Here is a 21,694-nt window from a genome sequence, read left to right as displayed (position 1 = left end):
CCCCCCCCCCCGCAGTGCCCGTCCTGGTACTCACACATGCCTCCCTCTGTGTGGCTAGGGCTGGGGTAGCGCTACTCCCCTGTGATTCCGGGGCCACAGCACTGGCTGATGCAGAGGGGAATCCGCACACAGTCTCCGGGAGATGCAGAGATGGGGCCAGTGGGTGGCAAATCCTTATATACTGATGGGGGTGGATGGGAGGAGGGAAGGAAAGAGAAGAGGAGCAGCAGGAGAAGACGGAGGAGGGGGTAGCTACCTTGGATAATCTAGAGAATACTCCATTCTCATCGGACTTCTTAGGTCCCGCACCCATCCAAGCACCAATGACTATGACCCTGGGGGCGGGGAATGAGCCCCTCGGAAAATCCAGGGGCTACTTCATTCTGAATGGACAGCCTAGGTCACGTGCCCACCCAGGAACCAATGGGTTTGAGCAGACAGTGGCGAATGAAACTCCATGACTGGCTTAGTCTAACCGGGAATTCTTTTAGCTAAGTACAGACTCAGAGTCCCTGGAGGCGCACGTCAGGGGTGGAGGAGAGATGGGCCTGAACGAAATCAGTTTCGGAAGGGAGCAAGTAGGAGGTTGCTGGGTAGACAGTCAACACTCTCCCCCTTACCCGGGTGACACAAATGTCCAGACGACGAAGGAAAGGCGGTGGAGAGCAGTAGCAGGAGCTAAACATGCTGAAAGTGCCTCAGTCTGGCTCGACTACTTCAGAGCCCCCGTGGTTCGTGCAAGTGGTTGGACCCCTCGGTGCATCGCAGGAAAATCACCCTGATCGCGGGAGGTGGTTTGATTCTTGGGCGAAGGCGGTGACGGCAATGTGAGCAATTAGCCCGTCGCGGGAGAAATCGGACCCGTGATCCCCCTTCCCCAGCTTTGTGGCCAGCCCAGTGCAAGCGGCGATCTTCACCTTCCCACCTTCCCACTCACCGCCCTCGTTCATTCGGCGAGGATTTGATAAGCAGCTACTGTAAGCCAGCCTTCGAACTGTCCCCTGCCCTCAAGGGATCTGTGGAGGCTAGAGATAAGAAGAGAGGCAGTCCAGTTCCAGCACAGCGTGAGATAGGAGATGGCGGGAGGGGCCCCGGCTACCGAGGAAGCCAGGGGCGGTGGGGGCTTCATCAGAATTTCGGGTTCAGAGAAGGTTTGTTGGATGCAGAGATTTTGAGACCAAAGCCTGGAAGTTGAGTAGAAGCCGCCCGGGTAAAGAAGTCTGGGAGGGAAGGACAGTGAGGGGCTGGGCAAGGGGCTGTCTGGCTGGGTATCAGGGACATCTTGGGGTCTGGCTCAGGCCTGGCGGGGTGCTGATATCTTTTACCGATATGGCGGACACAGGAGTTGCACATTTGAGGGAGAAGAAATGATTGTAGTGCAGAATGTCAAATTTGGGATGCTTCTAAATCAGCCAAATGGAAGCATCTAGAGCTGGGTCTGGCGCTCAGGAGGCCAGAGAGCCCCTCCACATACACTTTTCTGACCGGGTACTTGACATCGCAAGCTTAACACGTCCAACACTGGCCTCTTGAGTTTTCTCCCTCGTGCGCTTCTCCACCCACAGGCTTCGTTGTCCCTGTCCAAGACATTATCCATCCATCTGGCAGCACAGGCTGAACCCTGGATTCTTCCAGAGACCTCCCTGACCTTCAGCCCCACATCCAGCCCTTCGCCCAAGCCTGAGTCCACTTCCAGGGTAGATCTAGAATCCCCCATTTCTCTAGCTGTTGGCCACTACCGCTTGGTCCACGCTACCATCTTCTCTCACCCGAATTGCTGTAATGGCCTTTCTCCAGCTCTCCTGTCCACCTCTAATTCATTCTCCACAAAGCAACCTGAGTTGCCTTTTTAAGAAATCAAATTACATGACTTTTTTCCTCCCTGAATCTTTCCATAACTTTCCATTGCAGTAGCTCTGATGAGCCAGGATGGCTCCCTCTCCAACTCTGTCTTGTCTGTCACTCTGGCCTTTTCCCAGGACCTCAGTTGTCTGTCAGGGTGTTTCTGCCTCAGGCCTTTTGCACATTACTGTCCTGAATCTGGCTCCTTAAACTGCCCCCCCTCGCCACCAGATCTCAGGTTCGATGTGTCTCCCTCCAAGCGGTCTTTCCTGACCCCCTCCCCCCAGCCTGAATCTGGCCTCCCTGGTTGTTCTCTCTCCTAGTACCTGGCTCTTGTGCCTCAGAACAACTATCCCAATTTGCATTTCTCGTCAGTTGGGTCTCATTTTGTTAAATGCCTGGCTCAGTGCCTCAACTGAATCAGACCCGTCTCCCCTTTTTATAACAAACGCGTCTCCGTTCCTCATCCTCAAATGAAATCTACAGACGGCGTGTTCTGTACACACCATTTGAAATCAGTGTAACATCTTACGCTATGAAGGAGAATAAAAAGGAAAGCGATTCACAATAAAACTATTTATTTCGGTATTAAATTCGTAAGTTCCCAGGGCTAAGTGCTCCACAGATCACAATAAGTAGTCAGAGGCCGACACCTACAGGGGAATGACCGTGACCGCCCCGCTATCCAGGTTGACGAGCGTAATTGCGGTTTACTGGCGGTTGCACGCGAAGAGTGATATTGCCAGCGGTGTGCCGTTTTCTACAATGGTCAGCAACTCCTATAATGTTTTGAACAAAATATAGTACAAGTCTTCCTTTCTTCTACAGTTTGCACTGAAATCACCTTCCTAGAAAATTCATGAAAACCGTGCAACAAATACTTTGTGCTTTTATCTACAACAGAGTTAGGCCCTAGATTCGGGTAATTCTGAAAGGGTCTTTCACGTTCATCAACGCCTGGCAGCACACTCGCCAGTCCTGCGGGACCTGGGACCCTTTTTCATTACACAGGTTATAGAGCACGCTGGCTCCTATCCCTAAAGGCCTGTCGAGGTCCCCCATTCATGTTGACAATAGCAACACCCCCACATCAAAAGCTCCCCCGACCCGACGTGGAGCAGTAGTGCCCGAGCTGAGAGGCACCTGCCTTCCCTCCGTTATCCTGCGAGCTCATGAGGCCCGAGTCCGTGTCTGTTTTTCGCCGTAGGCTACCCAGTGCCCAGCGCCTCGCCGCTGGATACTTGGTGGGGCAAATGAATGAGCAAGTATCCCACCTCCATGCAATTTGGGCGGAGGAAACCCGAAAAGGAGTATCCTGCATGGAAGTGTGCCCCGACCTTTACCTTCTTTCTGCACGCCTGAGGCCAGCCGACCTCCGTCTCCGGGAAAGAGACGTGTAATCATAGCTGCAGACAATGTAGAATTTCGGCTCTAAATCCTTTACAACAAGGGAAGTCATCTCACTGCACAAAAGAAATCGCACCCGCTCTGAAGTTGTGGGGTGTCTTTTTTTGGAAAGCCAGGCGTGTGTGCTGAAGAGCTCAAAACACTTGACCGGCTCGCTCATTTATCTTCCCATGTGTAGGCTATATTTATTCTCCCGTCACAGATGGGGAAATGAAGCTCGCCGAAGGGCCATATTTAGCTAAGTCTTGATCCTCTGCCTCGTGGGGTCAGTGCAGATAAAACAGAATCCTGAAGCTCGATTTTTAGCCAGCAGTGGAAACCTCCTCCCACATTACATCTGTGACTGGGGCTGCCCCCAAGGGCGAGAAGCGTTGGGCTGAGTATCCTGAACCGTGGGATGTGGCCATCCAGTGCAGGCCTCTCCCTCGGGAGGGGAGGAAGTGTTGGTTCGCAAGGACGCGGTCAGACAGAGCGCTGTCTTCCCGCTACCCCACGCCTCATTTTCTCTCCTCTTTCTCCAGCCCATCTGAACAGGACTTAGGATCAGTCAGGCGGTCAAAAGGGAGATAGGGATGGAACACAGAACAGAGATCCGGTTCACTAGCTCTCAAATAATCGTGAAATTAATTGGAAGACTGACTTATTATGAACCAAAATACACGAAGATGACAGGTGTCAAAAGTTAGAAGCCAACCCCTCAACTTCAAGGATTTTTTACTAACAGCTTCTCAGGCCAGTGATCTGTAAATACCACTTCACGACCGAACTAAAGATCAAAAAATACTACTACTATTAAAGCCAAATACTTGGAGACCTTTTGAAAACATTGACCTCTCGGGAATTTATAGCCCTTTAACAAAATTCTTTCTCCTCCCCCAGTGCTCTTTAGTTTCAGGAGAGGGTGGGCAAATCCAGTAACCTCATCAGCGATGCTTGTTGAACCAATTTAACAAAACGCTCCCCAAAGGGACCCAACCCAGCTTCCTTGAAAAACAGAGTTATTTTTAAGGGGCAGGGTTGGGGGGGACTGAAAAAGTGGTGTTTTCATTTCATAGAGTTAAATGCAAAAGGAACTCAAAAGGTGACCCAAAAACTACACAAAGGAGACGGGGCTTCACAGACTAGTATTATGGAGAATTACCGCAGAAGTGGTTGTAAGTTGGATTTTTGACAAAACACTTTTCATCTTCAGCAGCTAGCTGCCGTGCCCGTGGCCTCTTGGCTTCGGGAGGGCGCCCTTTGCGGGGTGGAGCGTTCCCAGAGCCATGCCTGATACCTATTTTGGGCTTCTTACTAGAAACAGATGTTCGGCTAGAGATTGCTACTGTGCACTTTGGAAGTGACAGAGTGGCCCCTTCCCGTTCCACAAGCCACCAGTCGCAAGGGCCATTCTTACTTGGTCGTCTTAACGTTTCATCTATCTCCTAAAGGAGTCAGAAGCTGTTCTAGACTTCGGACACCTGGGGCTTGTCTGTTAAAGAATTATTTTGCTGTGGTCCCACTTTTTCTCACGATAGGTTGTGACAGAGGAAGACTCTTGTAGGTGTTGATAAATGACTGTTTCCTAAATCGAACTAACATCCCGGATGCTTTGGCGGTGTAATCCATTCTTAGAGCCCTTGAGAGCCTTCAGAGCATTTGTCCCTGACATTCTCCCAGTGTGTGCACAGAGACACTAAGCCTCTAAGAGAGAAGTGAGTTGACCAAAGCCACGTGGCTGGCGGGTCGTGTCTGTGCCAGTCCTTTGCATTCGGTAAGGCACGACTCGAAGCTGCCTCTCCTGAGTCTTGTCTTAGCATCGCCTCGTTTCCGTAACTCTTAGTATTTACCCCGTTCTGACTTGGGATGAAGTGTCCGCCCACGTTTGTCTCCCTTACCGTGAACCCCCTCTGAGCAGAGACTGTTAGAAATGTTTGTGTCGGGGCGCCTGGGTGGCACAGCGGTTAAGCGTCTGCCTTCGGCTCAGGGCGTGATCCCGGCGTTCTGGGATTGAGCCCCACGTCGGGCTTTTCCGCTGGGAGCCTGCTTCTTCCTCTCCCACTCCCCCTGCTTGTGTTCCCTCTCTCGCTGGCTGTCTCTATCTGTGTTAAATAAATAAATAAAATCTTAAAAAAAAAAAAATGTTTGTGTCTCTCTCCACCTATCAGATTCTTACTCTTTGGTGCTGGACTTCTGCGTGTGGCACCCCGGTGTCGTCTTCTAGGCTGTGGCCTTGAGGTCCACAGAGCCCCGGTGAGGCCCACAGGCCCGTCGTGCACACCACTGCCCATGGGAGCTTGTTGCCTTTTTTTTGACATACAGCTATGAGAGAGCTTTGCACATGCAATAGGGTGTTTTACAAATCAGATATGATCTGAATCTTGTCTTCATTGCCCTGATGATTGCACTGAGCACCATTCTGGGCACACAGTAGGTGCTTATTAATGTTTCTTGGTTGAAGCATTTACATATTCCATCTGCTCTAGTTTATACGTTTCTTTCTTAATCGTATATGACTATCTTTTTTTTTCTAAGATTTTATTTTTAAGTAATCTCTACCCCCAACGTGGGGCTCGAACTCACAACCCTGAGATCAAGTGTCGCATGCTCCACTGACTGAGCCCGCCGGGCGCCCTATGACTATTGTTTTCTATGTATACATCCTGAATTCCCAACAGAGCTCCAAGCTCCAGAGGGGACCGTCATTTCCTTTCTGCGTGGGTGTCCTTGGAACATCTCCCATGCGCTCTGGGCTCCGTGCATCTTGGCTGATTGAGTGAAGGGATCAGCGTGTGGTAGCCTGCCAGCTAATGAGCACGGCCGGGCCCACCCCATCCACTGTGGGTGGTTTTGCTTCAGCTGTATGTTTTGGGGAGGTATTTTAAATAGGCACACACTTGCTAAAAACATGGATTTTACACAGAATTCACAAAAGGAGGAGGGAGCTCCCAGGTCCACAGGAAGGGGTCCGAGGTGGTGCGGAAGTAGGGGCGGTCACAGGCACAGGTGCCCGAGCTGTCTGTGAAGAGGGGTCTCCCGACCGATGGGCGTTTGCTGCAGTTCCCGGTTTCCTGTCGGGGCCCGTTTCTTCAGGCCCTTCTTGTTGGCGGACTCTGGCCAGGTTGTAAGAGTGTGATGGTTTCCAGGGGTTAAAGTTGCCGTCATCACAGATCAAAGACTCTTAACAAGAATGGAGAAGCTCTCAGAACACAGTTTTGAAAAATTGGTAGCTCTGGGGCACCTGGGTGGCTCAGTCTTCAGGTTAAGCCTCTGCCTTCAGCTCAGGTCATGATGCCAGGGTCCTGGGATCGAGTCCTGCATCGGGCTCCTTGCTCAGCGAGGAGCCTGCTTCTCCCTGTCTGCCACTCCCCTGCTTGTGCTCTCTCTCTCTCTCTCTCTGACAAATCTTTAAAAATAATTGGTAGCTCTGGTACTTCGCCAGTTGGGTAAAGAAGTTAAAGTTGTTACTAAGCCGGCCAACAATCGTGTTGACCCAGCTTACCATAGATTTCATGGTTTTGATGTTAAGACAGTTGTCTTTAATACACTTTTCTCTACTCCTGAGAAGTTTCCACTGACCATGCAGAAATATTTAAATATCTACCTTTTTAAAACATTTGAACTAAAACATAATGGATTAGGTCATTTAGGAGGATGCTAGAAGCGGCTCGGAGGCGTTCTGACTTCGGTTAAGTGGCTACTTAAAAGCAAGGGCTGTTGCTCCACATTCACCTCCCTTTGTGTCACCAAATGTCAGGTGTAAAGCTGGAGATGAAAGGCGCTGTTCGCTTCGGCCTGTGTCTCCCCCAAATGCAGATCTTCACTGCACGTGAAGTTCACCCAGGGTCCTGTGCGGTGGGCATAAACAGTGGCACACCGTGGTACAGGGTGCAGCATGCTCAGGGGATAATTGCCTTTTTTTAATTTGCTATCTATTATTGGACTTCTAATTACTCAGGCTGAATAGAGGCAGAAAGGTCTCCTTCTTACAATACCTGCCAGTTATTTAGCCACAGATAAGAGGCAGACGTTCATTTTTAATAGTTCCGACATAAGAAGTAACACAGCCTTCCAAGGAGTTATAAACATACTTGTCTTTTTTCGGGTTTTTTTTATAACCTCAGGCCATCACAGTGTAATTACTCCGACAAAATCTGCAATTTAACAAGTGTCTAGAAATGATTAGTCTTATTTCCTTCTTATGTGCCCACATGTCTCTCTTTGGGGAAAGTCTATATTAGTTATGGTTATGAAAGGGATCTGTACAACAGGCTTACGTTCTATGGAATGGAATATTTGTGTTACTGTTATTAAGCATTTCTAGAGGACTTTGCATTCATTTACTCTTCATTTCTTGTAATCCCTTTCTAGAGAAAGAGTGCACATTCCATTTCCCCAATGAGGTAATTTGCTTGAAAAGTAAAATTTTCATTAAAAAATTTAATTTGATTTTCTTTCTCTCTCTCTGTTTTTTGGTTACATTTTAAATAGTCTTCAGGCTCTTGAGTTCCAAAGTGACTAATTAGCACCGTGGTAATATAGCATTCTCTTTCATTGATCTGAAAATTATACTGTCCTCAAGAGACCTCAGTTCGATTTGTGTATTTTGGTGCCAGTGGAGAAAATGTTATTTCTTACAAAAGAGTTTCTTCTCTGCGGCGCGAGAGAGCTGCGAAGCCAGCCCTGGTGTGAGACAGAGGGGACCGTGCGTGGATTTGCAGAGGAAAAGGAGAATCGGTTTCCCCTGGGATGAAGGATTTATGTTAAAGCGCCGGGAGAATTCTTTGCATGTGCCTGGCACGAAGCCGAGTGCCTTTGTTGCATGATTTCATTATTCCTCAGGATCCTATGAGATAGTATCCTCGTTTCTCATCCTCTGAAAATGGGCTATCTAAATATGGAAGAGGAGAGATTTCTAACCAGAGCACCCACCCATTCACTGCCTGGCCACGCGGAGCACACGTGTGCTCGGGAGCCTAGGGTTGCCGGTAGAACGCGCAGATCGCCGCTGCCCGTGCTTCCCCTCGTGGCCATGCGGTTGGAAATAGGCAGCCGAGTAGAAAGTTTATTTATTTCCTGCACCCATCCTACTGCGGAACACTCAAACGAAATTGTAAAAATGTGTTATATTTTTTTTCATAGTAGCCCTCGTAAAGTCACTGGCTGGGGTACAATGTGTTCCACACCCACGCGACCTGATTTCTTCATTCATGAACACCATTCATGAACGCCAGAGCACTGCTTTCTTCAAAACCAGTTAGAGGGCCCCTGTTTTAAAAATAAAGGGTAAAGAAAACTGGGGACAGCATTTCCCCTCTTGTCCTGTAATATTGCCAGCACCTGAGAATCCAGACTGGAGTTTGCTTTTTGGAAGCATCACAGGAAAACAGAAGGGTTAACTCCCAAGTCAAGAGTTTGAGACTTGAATACACTTGGGTTGAACATTCTCTTAAGAAAAATGTCAGGGGGCACCTGGGTGGCTCAGTCGGTTAAGTGGTTAAACGTCTGCCTGCGGCTCAGGTCATGATCTCAGGGTCCTGGGATCGAGCCCCATGTGGTGCTCCCTGCTCAGCGGGGAGTCTGCTTCTCCCTCTCCCTCTGCTGCGCAGCTTGCTCGTGCTCTCTCTCTCCCTCTTAAATAAATAAAATCTTTTTTTAAAGAAAAGGAAAAATGTCGGAAGATGATATGAAAGGAAAATTGTCCCTCGAGAGAAATGCTACGGCTGAGCAGTGAGCGGAAGGTGTCTTTAATACCCCTTCAGTTCTGCATTCATGCGGTTTTAGCCGTGAAGGGGTGGTGGCCAAGGTGAAGAATAAAGCTTCTCTGAAACCAGAGGAGAATCCAACCGCGACAAAAATGGAGCCCTGACTGTTCACTCACCAGAATGGAAATAAGCAGAATATTGGTGTCATAGAAAGTAGTCTAAGCAAAATAGAATCTTTTGCCTTTTGTGATGGAGAGATCCTGAAACAGCCACTGATAGGACAGCCCTTCTGTGGAATTCAAAGCAGCAGTTTAAAATTATATGGTAATCGAGGGGCGCCTGGGTGGCTCAGTCGGTGAAGCGTCTGACTCTTGGTTTCAGCTCAGGTCGTGATCTCAGGGTTGTGAGATCGAACCCCGTGTCGGGCTCTGTGCTCAGGGGGGAGTCTGCTTCTGTCTGTCTCCCTTTGCCCCTCCCCCCACTGTCTCTCCCTCTCTAAAAGGAATAAATAAACCTTTAAAAAAAATAAAATTAGATAGTAGTCTAACGTGTTCTCGTTTGGAAAGCGCTCCAGGAGATACTGCGGGATGCAGAACAACACGGATCGCTTGATCTCTTCCGTGTACAGGTGTTTGCCTCTGTACAGTTGTAGGTTTATACATGCAGAGAAAAAGCACTGGAAAGGTACACCTGAAAAGACCTACCTTTGGGGGAAGGAAGTGGAAACTGAAGTGGAGAGGGGTATTTTTGTGCATTTACTCTTTCTGTTTCTATCTTTAAACTTGCACGCATGCGTAATTAAGAAAACAGTATCGACAGGGAAAGCAGCGATTTAAGGTCTCCGTGAAACGTATAGCGGTTAAGGGGTAGGTTCTGGAGTAAAACTGTCAGGGTTCGGATCCCGTCCCCTTTCCCCTGGTGGTACAGCCCACAGGCTATTTAACTTCTGTGCCTCCTTTTCCTCGAGCGGAAAACAGGGATAATGGTACTCACGTCATGTGGCTGTTCCGCGGACAAGCTAAGGAATGCAGGGGTCTGGCTCACGACCCGGCGCGCAGCACACAGTCAGCATCTGTCAGTCATTACAAACTAGGAGTCAGCTGCCAGCTTTAATCAATTCGTTGTGCAAATGTCTCAGTTCAAAATGTTTCTAGGGCAGCTTTAGTAATCACGATGTATTTCCTCCAAGTTTCCTTGTGGCTGTGAATGATACGGTCATATTCTCCCGCCGGTAACCTCAGAAGGAAGAATAAGGGGCACAAATGGAATGATCTCGTTTCCTGTAGAGGGCCGCGCCTTCTGCTTGTGGAATCTTCCTGACTTTGCTTTTTCGACCCTGTAACCCTCACACACCTGTTATTTGTCAACGGAAGAGATGGGACTAACGAGGTTTTTCTCTCTTCCTTAGGAAGATTATGATCGTCTGAGGCCTTTATCTTATCCAATGACTGATGTCTTCCTTATATGCTTCTCTGTGGTAAATCCAGCCTCATTTCAAAATGTGAAAGAGGAGTGGGTACCGGAACTGAAGGAATACGCACCAAATGTACCCTTTTTGTTAATAGGAACTCAGGTACGTCTGCTTTGATTTTACCCATTTACGAAGTCTCTTTGGCCCATCTCGTGGCGTCGCTTTCCGACAGATCGTCCTAAGGTTTAGCAAATGATATGCATGTTTAATCTCAATTGCAAGTTATAGTACATTTTATTTATTATGAAAAGTAAGAATTTGGGAAAAGTAGTGCCAAAGGAAAGCAATCACACCAGTTGGTTTTTTAAAGTGAAGTTCATCTGTTTAATCGTTTCTTTGGTATGTGGGATTAAATGGGGCTACGTGCTTTGATTTATCTTTCAAGACTTGTAACATTGCGGGACATTCTTGACCTTTCTTGATTAGATCGATCTCCGAGATGACCCCAAAACTTTAGCAAGACTGAATGATATGAAAGAAAAACCCATTTGTGTGGAACAAGGACAGAAACTAGCAAAAGAGGTAACGGAACCTTTACAGAACGTAAAAATAAGTGTAAAAGCAGCTTGGGTGATGATAGAAGCTAACATTTTCTGTGCGCTTACTGTATGCCAGGCACTGTGCTGAGTGCTGTACATGCATTCTCTCATTTAATCCTCGCACCTACTCGGGTGCGTCTGACTTGACAAACGGGGCCTTGGCGATGTCAGGTTAATGTGTCAGGTCCCGTAGGTGATAGACGGCAGAGCTGGGTTGCAGGGAAGGCCTGACCGCAGAGCCCAGACACTCACACCTGCGCGACACCGCCAATAATATCTTCCTTGTAAGTTACCCGTAGAAAGAGGCATTAGAAAAGGCCCTTTTAAATCTCTTAAACGTTTCTCCTGTGCCAAAGCACGGAGTAGGTGGTGGAATGGCTTATGGGTTTCAATCTGCAGTTAAAACCAAAAAATGATAGCTAGGTTTGAAAAGAAATGTGTTGAATTTTCTTCCAATCCTTTTATGAAAGATAGAAAATATTAGCATTCTAAAAAATATACCACTGTGACATGTACAAAACTTTTAACTTCTGTTCTCCCTTGGGCTGAAGCTAGGCTTACTTTTCTCTCACTTTGGCCCTAACATGATTGGATTCTGTTTTTTTACATGTGACTTTAATAGGACTTTTGTGGAAACAGAATCTAATATTAGGTCTTTTTAAATGTACTATCAGGAGGCAGAAGAAAGCGAGAAAACTTTTTGGAGGACAGTTTTTCCTAAAACAAAAGACAAATAGCTTCGCTAACAAATAGTGTTAGAAATTCCTTGTGTTCAATTTCATAATCTCAGGGAGCAAAGGAATTTCTAAAATGTCATAGAGGTAAAATTGGTAAATAAAAATATTGGTGATTTAACTACGTAAAAGTCTGATACATCAAATGCCAGAGATACAATTGAAAGTCACAAAACAAACTTGACACGTATGGCTGAAAATAACACGTATGGGTTAATATACTCAGAATACAGGAGTTCCTTGCATATAAATTAATCAGAAAAGACATCTATACCCCAATAGAAAAATGGGCTAAGAACATCAATGGAAAATTGGCCAAAAAATACAGATTGCCATTGAATATAGGAAATATATGTCCCAAGTCCTTAGTAGTCAAATGTAAGTTCAGTTTCCGCATATAAAATTGGCAAAAAAAAGAGAGAAATTAATTATAATAGCCACTGTTCCAGGGGTGCAAAGAAATGGGTACTCTCTTGTATTGTTGGTCATTGAGTAAAAGCTACCTTGATAATATGCAAAAGCCTTAAAGTCATGCCTTTTGATCAGGCAATTCCATTTGTAGGAATTTATCTTTAAAATAGGATTACAGATGTGCTTAAAGAGACCGCTACAAAGTTGCTGCATTGTTAGCAACAGAAAAAAAGCCTCTGCATCTATTAAAAATTTATACTAACACAGCTATTGAGATGTTTATGTTTATTATGTAGTTTAAGGGGGGAAAAAGTGGTTGCAAAACACTAGGCTCCCACTTGTAGGCCTGTTGGCAGCATTTGGGGTGGTGGGTTCCTTCTTAAAATCCTTTCACCTGGCCACCTTGCTTGCCCTCTCCTCCATGTCTCAAGTCCCTGTGTCTGCGTGCTGGATGCCCCAGGTTCAGCACGCAGCTTCTGGAACCTTTCTTCTTCTGTAGCCACCCTCACTAGGTTTGAAAAGTCTGCCACTGAAGATCCCCAAATTTCTATCACCAGCCTGACTGCTTCCCTAAACTCTGTTCCCCCAACAAGTCCATCTGGGTGCCTAAGCATCTAAAACTTAACATGTCCAAAACAGAATTCCTCATTTTACCCTCCGTGCCCGTCCTCCCAGTTACTCAGTGCAAACACCTTGAAATCACACTCGACTTTGCTCTCGCTCTCCTCCTGTGCAGGCAACCCTGCAGCAAAACCTCTTGTCCTACCTTCAGAACCTATCCAGCATCCCCCCGCTCCTCCCCGTCCGCTCCTCTCAGTCCGGTCAGGCTCCCCCATCTCCAGCCTGGATTACCAGAACAGCTCTGACCCACCTTTCTGCTTCTGTCTGTGACCCCATGGCAGTCTGTTCTCAACACAGCAGCCTGACTGAGTCTTTAAAAATACAAGCTTGATCAGCTCGCTGCTCTGCTCAGAATCTTCCAGTGGCTCCCCAGCTAGTCCCAGACGCCAGAGCCCTTACTCTGAGGCCTATAGACCCCTCACTGATTGTAGTCTAGGACCTCGCCTCCTTGCTGTGTGCCCGAAGATTCGTACCTTGGGGGCTTTGTACTTCTGCCCCTCCCTCTGCCTGGAGTGTTCTTCCCTATAGAATATTATTTTCTCACTCCTTCCAGGTCTCTGCTCAGATGTCACTTTCTCAGTGAGCCTGATCTGTCCCCACTCCCTATCTTCCTTCCCCAGTTGTCTCCACACCACATATTTCTTCTGACAGTCTACCTTTGGCAGCTCGTGGTCTTCTGCCTCTAAAATGTAAGCTTCTAGAGAGTCGGGGAGACTTCGTTTTGTTCCGTGCTGTATCCTCTCATGTGGCGAACAAGAATGGTCAGTGAATTTCCAGTGAATGGATGAATGGAGCCTCTCCTAGGGTAGAAGCCAAAGTTCTTACCCCCGCCTCAGGGCTGCCTCACCAGCGGGCCTCAGCACTTGCCGTTCCCTGCTGCTCCCTCTCTCCTGCCGTTCTGGCTTCCTTACCATTCCCTGAACACCCCACTCGTGCTCCCGCATCAGTGTCTTCCCATCTATGGCCCGTCTGCCTGGAAACTTCCCCTCGGTAGCCCCCACTGCTCACACCCCTTTGTTGAGAAGCTTCCCGCCTGTGTCCTGTGCACTCCCCCTCTCCCCGCTCTTGTGCTCTGAAGTGCACACCACCATCTGCTGTTCCCTTGGCGGGCCCCTCCCCCAGTACGATTTAAGGAAATGTAAGCATCACGCAGCAGGGCCTTTGGTTTTTTGCTCAGTTCTTTGACATTATCTCCAGCACCTAAAACAGTGCTTGGCATAGGGCAGGTAACCAGTGACTGATGAATGACATCAATTTTCATAGAGTAAGTATGGAAGGATACACACTTACTTTTTAGCTGGCTGTCTCTGGGTTTTATGAAGATGGATGACGATTTCACTCCTTCTGCATAGCTGTATTTTCTCATTTTCCTTATAATGGTGTGTTGTGTCATACCAGTTGTGTAAAAAAGATTTTATATGTTTATGATTTCTTTTTCTCCCTCCCAGATAGGAGCATGCTGCTATGTGGAATGTTCGGCTTTAACCCAGAAGGGATTGAAGACTGTTTTTGATGAGGCTATCATAGCCATTTTAACTCCAAAGAAACACACAGTAAAAAAAAGAATAGGATCAAGATGTATAAACTGTTGTTTGATTACGTGAGAAACATCTTCAGTGGCCAAGGAAACTGTCCATTTCTCTCAAAAAGCATCTGAAATGCTACAGCTATACCCAGACCTCTTATAAATAATGAAGCAGTTTAAAACTTGAAAGAAAACAAAAAAATCCTGTCCTCAGAATTCTATAAAATTCATTCAGAATGTTTCTTAAAGGTCCAAGAAGCGGCAAAGAGCATCTGAAGCCACAATCTATTATAAATACTTTATTTCAACTAGAAGGTACAATCTCTCAGGGGTTTCATAGTTTAAAAAGCTACAATCACACCATGTTGTAACTACATAAAAACCAGTGCTGTAAATGGGACTGCCTGGCTTAGACCATACACATTTCCGCACAGGCTTTATGGAATCTGCACAAAGAAATATCTTCTCCCTTTGCTCCAATTAATTGTTCTTGTATGTAAGTTGCTTTCTATTCCAGTATATCCAGAGTGGTGAAATCACAAGGCCAGCCACGTAGCCAAAGGTCGCTCCAAGCGTACAGGAGATGGGCCATACCTGAGGAGAGAATGTATGAGATCAAAAAAAGAGTAACTGTTTTATTATTACTTGAGCACAAGTTAAGTGTAACCTAACTATTTCTATATTAAAGCTTAATGTGCTTTCTTAAAGAATGCCGAAAGCGTAATAAGGTCATAACTGCGTTTATCATGAACACTAAACGTGTACACATCCTAGCTAATGTACATTCGACTGTAACAAGGCTTCTGGCAACTGTAGACTTAGTTTGATGCTCCCCAAACTGCATGAGATACACCCTAAAATTACAAATTAAAATTCTGGGTCAGACTTTGTCATAATCCTGGACTCGATACAGCTGTCTAAAGTAGTTGGCAATTTTGTCTTTTAATTTCCACCTTGGCTTATATATCAGATGACTTGAGACGTGTGTATGCTGACCAAACTACGAGAAACTTCAAGTAGTGCTAAAGAGAACAGACCTAGAATTTGAGCATGTTACATGGAATTTATAACAAAGCAACTGCTTCCCTAATAATACTGATGTTACCTTTCAGACACAGGTATTGGAACCATAGCAGAAGTTCTAGAACTACAACTTATGTAAACACCTAGAGTGTCAGTTTAATGAAACACTGGCTTCTAAATACCCGTTTTCTCCGGCCATATTACATTTTGCAATATGACATCAAGCAAACCAGAAGTAAATAATGTTGATCTTTCATGCAAAGCAGTGCATGCTAGTGCCTAGGTGAAAGGGACTGCTTTAAAAAAAAAAATTATGTTCATCTGTGAAGCTTATTTGGTATTCCGGAGCCTTTTCTAAACTTTCTCTGGGGGATCAGGCCACAGAACTGTGCTAGAGGTGAACCATCTTAATTACTAGTTCTGTAACCTAATTCAGCTTCCTTGTTTGGTCTGCTATGGATCTGCCTTGTTCCAAATGCCATGCAACAGACAATAGTGTTAGAGTTTCAATGTGAACAAATTAATGCAGTTCAGAGAAGCATAATCTAACCCATAAATTTTTCTCCAGCCTTTCCTACATTTAAACTTGCTGTTGACTAAATTATGATTTATTTATGTCTTTGGTGAGCTTCTGTTAATTTCCATGACTTGAGCTAATAGCTGTGTCTCTTGCACAGATTGGGTAATGGAACACTAAACTTTTATACTTGAAAATGACAGCCTTAAATGCTCATATCAGTCACAAATCTAGGATGTACTGTCTTGTATGTGAGCTTTGTAGAGATTTTTTAAAATATAAGCATCATCTTCCCCATTGAAGAGTGGAGAGTCTACTGAATAGTCAGGATCTTTCTCTCTGGACTGGACAGTGGATATCTTCCTTCTCCCAAAAAGTGATGGTTCGTATTAAGTACCATGGCCTTATGTGTGTGCAAATGGAATCTTTGTGTAACTTTCTCATTTAATTTGGGTCGATTAATTATTAGCTATTTTTAGATACAACTGAAAGGAATTGCATAAATCAATTAGTATATTAACTAAGTTGTCCAACACATGGTATAAAAGAATTAAGACAGTAAAGTATTATACATTAACAACTCGCCTTTGGGGATACGACAGGGATTTTTTTTTTCCTTCAAATTCACCTCTGAAACTTTTCATACTTGGTTTACTAGCCAATGAAAGTTAAAGTGTAGAATTTGATCTGCCCGACGAGAAGTGGACTAGGAATCTGGAAACGCAAACTCTGGTGTCAGTGTTTCCTGCCTGGGCCTCAGTTTCTTCATCTATTAAACATGGGAGGTAGAAGGAGAGGACCTCCAGCGTCTCTCCCATTTATCAACTGTTATGATTCTCTTCTTTCTTATTCACAATATTCATCGTTGGACATTACCTTTTCAGCTGCGCATTCTTAAGATGGTAAAAATCCTGTACATAGATTATTAGAACTCTAAGCAAAGATGATTGTCTCATCGGAACCCGAGGTGCCTTAGGTACTCTACTGACCTTGATGGGGTTTGCAGTTTGCCCTTGCCTAGTAACAGCCTCTTCATCGCTTTGATTCCTTAGTATTTCTTTTTGCACTCAATTCTTCCTGCCACCCTAACTAAAAACCAAAGATTTGTTTTCTATTCATGAGCAGATTGTAGAAAAAATGCCTTATTTTCAGAAGCACGTCTTCATTAAAGACTTTAGTTTCAGCAGAAATTGAGACTAATCACTGGAACAACTAGTTCAAAGTAGTCAAGTATCTGGGAAATAGAATACTTCAAAAATATCTTCCTGACATGAATTTTGCTAGTCAATGCAAACACATTGCTTCAAATAAGGTCATGTATGAATGAACTTAAAAGAAACGTACAGTTATATATTTTTTTGCATATAATCCGTTCTGAAGTTCTTAAAAGTAATTTTAGGGGCTCCCTGAAATCTTATTCCTAATACTTTGCTAACTTGTACCCTTATTCTGTCTCTACAGTACATTTTAGGTTAGCCCATGTTGAATGATCTTATTTCCAATAAGGAGAGCCTGATTTAATGGTTTTTATTGTGAATTAGTTACTTTAGGCATTGCTTCCATTTGATTTTTAATTATTACTCTTAAGTACCAAATTAAATACTGGTTTGTTGGTTGTTGTTTTTTAAGTGATTGTTACTTTAACAGTGTCCCATCTTAACACATGGGGTTATAAATAAAATAATATGCATAGTTTACTATCTATGTAAAGCATTGAACTTCTTACCTTAGTAGTTTTTACTTAACACCCTATGTAAACATTTGGGATAATACTCATTCCTCTGTTTCTCATGCTGTGAGTCTGATCACCGGCCAACTGTGCGCACCTGCACTTTGTTAAAAGCGCATTGTCTGAGTGCAGCGAGAGTAATAATCCCTCATGCATCATAGGCAAATTCCAATTTGGGTCACTAAATTCTACTTGAATCACTTTGTAGTTTCAGTATGGCTCTTTGTTTCCCAACACACACACACACACACACACACACAGAGTCACAGGCACGCTCTTTGAACGGTTGCCATACTGCACCTCCCTCCAGTGGAAGACCAAGATGAGCTATTAGTTTAAACGTTGTGTCTAATAAGGGGTTAAGGCTTAGAACACTTGCTACTTATTCAGTTCGTAAGAAATCCATGCCATCAGCAAGCTAAAATGTTGGACTGGCTTTGAAGACTATTTGCTAGTGATGAATCAGGCTTTCCTGCCTGACTTTCGTGGAATAAGGAGCCCTTAACGGTGACACATTTTTTTAAAGGAGAATTTCTTCATGTAAGGGCAACCTTTCTGATTTTTTATTCCCAGGATAGGGAATGGCAAAAGGAGCAGCCGAAGGGAGTTGGGGGAGGCTGCCCGCTGAATTTCCTTTCATTTAAGGTTCTCATGTTGAATTTCCTACTAACCTTCTTAAAACTGCTTTAAAACATTTAAAACTACACATAATGGCAACAGATCTATTGGCTTTCTGAACCATCCTAGCTTCATCCTGCATTTTCATGATGAGATCTTGGGGTTTTTCCATTTAAAACTAGGTACTTGTCTTACACATAGAGATGTTTCTATTTAATATTCTTCATGCCACAAACAGGCTTAAAACAAAACCAACTGTGGTATCATCTACTGAAGACAATCCAACTGCAACGCCACAGACATTTCTCCCAATTACTGTCATCGGAGACGGCTACGTCTGGTCATCTTGTTTTACCGTCATCTGAGACGGCTACGTCTGGTCATCTTGTTTTGTTTAAGGCAAATAGAAAACTCAAAGACATTCATGTAAAGGAAGTCTTTCACAAGTGCTGACCACCAAAATGACCGTCTTCTTTTTATCCAGTTTTCTATAAATTTTTTTAACCACTAAATGGAAGGAAAAAAACCCCTGTTGTATGACAAAAGATAATTTACCATGCAAGTGGGGAAAATCATTACAATTACTGTTAAAAAACCTATTTTAAAAAACAAATGGCTACATCACATGAACAAAGTGTCTTGCTTAGAGTGCTACCATTATCCTTTCTCTAAACCAAATGACTCCTTACACTGTTTTTTCATCACTTAAACCAAAAAAGGTCAGTGTTCTCTTCAAATACTCAGCATTAAGAAAGGCCTAATATTATAGGGTCTGGGTACCTGGTACCAGCAATAAGTTGTGTTTCTCTCAGAAATAAAACAATTTCACCCTATTAAGCTAAAAACCAATTTCTCAATAAATAATATATAGATTTAACTTTGTATGTTTTCTCTGTTAAACAAATTCATGGTATTGCTGGTTGAAAAACATTTCAGTTTATACAAGCTTATTTTCCACCCGAAGACCACACCGCTCTCTTCCGATCAGGCATTACTGATGTATCTATGTAGTGCTGGGACTTTTCAAAGCATGTTCTAAGTAGTACAGAATAATGATTTAAGAATACTAATTTTTGTATTAGACTGGATTTGAGTCTCGGCTCTGCCATTTATTAAATACGTGACTGCGCACAAGTCACCTAACCTCTCTGTACCTTGGTTTCTCATCTGTGAAATGAGGAGCATCGTAAAACCCGCCTGACGGGGCTGCTGCAATGATTAAATGAGATAATACACTACGCAGCTCTTCGAACCATATCTATAATGGTATCTGGCACATAGTACCTGTGAGCTATAAATTGGTAATAATCTTTTAGTCCCTATTCCTAACAGACACATATAAGTTGTCATTAGAATCTAGACCACCACCATTCCCCAAACAGACCATCTCTAAAGCTGCTCCTATTAAAAAATTCCTCCCCAAATTTTAAGTTGTGGTTTAAAAAACTACATCTAGGGGCGCCTGGGTGGCTCAGTCACTTAAGCGTCCAACTCTTGATTTCGGCTAAGGTCATGATCTCAGGGTCGTGAGATCGACCCCCATGTCAGGCTCTGTGCCGAGGGTGGAGCCTGCTTAAGATTCTCTGTCTCCCTCTCCCTCTGCCCTATCTCCCCTTCTAAAAATAAATAAAAATAGATAAAAAGTAAAAATAAAAACTCCATCTAACAGGATTCATGTTTCCTTCTTGTCAAACGTGATCCATAGATTTTATACGTATTTATCATACCATTTCAGGCGCTCAAAGACCCCCATCTATAGACTCCTGGTTAAGAATCCCTGTATTCTTTATCACTCAACCCTAACAAGTATTTTTATTAACTGTTCTGATTGGTCAGAGTAATACAGTGACCCTCTACATTTTGGTTCAGAATTTTAAGGATCAATTTCAGTAATGTAGACGGCATTTATTATGTGATTTGAGAGTAAACAGCTTAAATCCATTTTAATTATAATCTGCACAGTATTACTTGGGTTCCTTTACTATATATTAAATGCGAGTGGATTTTGAATCTTGTGCCGTCACGGAAATGATATCCCCGGGTTTCTGACACGACCATGTAACAGCCAGTTGGGCAGGTCAGTGAGTATGGCGGTTTATGAGCTACTGCGGGTTTCCTCAAATGAGGATGAGGTATTTGAAATCAGACGATGATTTCTCCTAAAGTTAGTTTCAGATAGTCAACGAAAGTTTTAAAATAATTGTACAAAAACATTAGGCTACTTTTAAAAACACTTCCTATTTCACTTACAAGCTTTACTTGGCTTTTCTGGGAAGTTGCACCGTCAGTGGAGACAATGAGCTGAGCTGCGGACCCGGGTCAGCCACTTACTGGCTGTGTGGCCTTGGCCAGATCACTCACCATCTGAGCCTCAGTTCCCCAATGTGCAAAACAGGGGTAATAGGACCTCTTGTACTTGAAATGTGGGGCCATTGTATTACCCTAAAATTCGTCACGAAAGCGGTGAAGTACCACGCATCAGTATATTTTGTATAGGTGTTAGCCTGAAAAAACTAAACTGAGGTGATCACCGATGTATTTCTTAGGTAACTGACACTACTAAGTAACAATTAGAAGTGGAGGTTTAGAACAAATAAACTAGTTCATGAGCAGTGTTCTATTGTGCTGTAGAACGAATCCCTTGCCCTGGTCATCCTCTTTAACACATGCCATTCTTCACATGAGATGTCTGGGGAGTATAAAGCTTATGCGAAAACTCTCAAAAGCCACACAACACACTGCATTATATTAACCATATGTAGCCTCGCCTCAGAAATAGAAGGGCAATTCGGGCTCCTTGCTGTCATTTTTCAATAAATTTTAGGAAGCGTAAGTACAAAAACTGATTTTAAGCCAACCACTTGGTAGACATTTCTGTCATTTTTAATAGTCTCATATGAATGACTCCATTCATTCAAAACTATTGAGCCCCTACTATAAACTAAGCAGTTAAACTGAAACTACGATTATTTGATTTTGGGCATCTAGTTTTAACAACAAATTCTTAAATAGTAAGTGCTGCGATATAATTTTTGGAAAGGTACCTGACGTCACAGATACCATAGGGAGACTGATCTGTCTGCAGATCAGAAAAGCTAGAAACAGGGGCGCCTGGGTGGCACAGCGGTTAAGCGTCTGCCTTCGGCTCAGGGCGTGATCCCGGCGTTGTGGGATCGAGCCCCACATCAGGGTCCTCTGCTATGAGCCTGCTTCTTCCTCTCCCACTCCCCCTGCTTGTGTTCCCTCTCTCGCTGGCTGTCTCTATCTCTGTCGAATAAATAAATAAAAAATCTTAAAAAAAAAAAAAAAAAAAAGAAAACCTAGAAACAGAACCACTCACAATCATTAGGATTACTGGCTCTTTCAGATAAAAAAAGGAAGCTAGTTAGGCAGCTAGTTCTGAAGTTCTCACAAGCTACCTGTTTAATGTCTGTGGTGCTTCTCACAAATGTGTGTTTGCATGACAGAAAGAATTCATCTTGCAAAGTCAGCTGACACGTCTACTGGCTTTAAATGATGATTTATATTTTCCTCTGTATTTGGTTATAATTGAGGTGTTTTTCTCGATCTTCT

General features: G+C 44.3%; 2 protein-coding genes across 3 annotated transcripts in view; one reads left to right on the top strand and one right to left on the bottom strand.

Moving 5' to 3' along the window:
• RHOQ (ras homolog family member Q) overlaps positions 1–18,998 on the top strand; it is a 40,663-nt gene extending 21,665 nt beyond the window's left edge. Inside the window, exons 3-5 of the mRNA XM_040623513.1 lie at positions 10,342–10,506; positions 10,831–10,926; positions 14,158–18,998. Coding sequence (XP_040479447.1) covers positions 10,342–10,506; positions 10,831–10,926; positions 14,158–14,313 — 417 coding nt within the window. The 3' untranslated portion in view covers positions 14,314–18,998. The remainder of the gene's footprint in view (positions 1–10,341; positions 10,507–10,830; positions 10,927–14,157) is intronic.
• Positions 14,519–21,694, bottom strand: part of PIGF (phosphatidylinositol glycan anchor biosynthesis class F) — a 52,465-nt gene continuing 45,289 nt past the window's right edge. For both annotated transcript variants that reach the window (XM_008699830.2, XM_008699829.2), the window contains exon 6: positions 14,519–14,828. In XM_008699830.2, coding sequence (XP_008698052.1) covers positions 14,715–14,828 — 114 coding nt within the window. In that variant the 3' untranslated portion in view covers positions 14,519–14,714. The remainder of the gene's footprint in view (positions 14,829–21,694) is intronic.

The sequence above is a fragment of the Ursus maritimus genome, unplaced genomic scaffold, assembly GCF_017311325.1.
Source record: "Ursus maritimus isolate PB19 unplaced genomic scaffold, ASM1731132v1 scaffold_6, whole genome shotgun sequence".
NCBI lineage: Eukaryota > Metazoa > Chordata > Mammalia > Carnivora > Ursidae > Ursus > Ursus maritimus.
The sequence above is the reverse complement of the archived record's forward strand: the minus strand, read 5'-3'. Positions and strand labels throughout refer to the sequence as shown.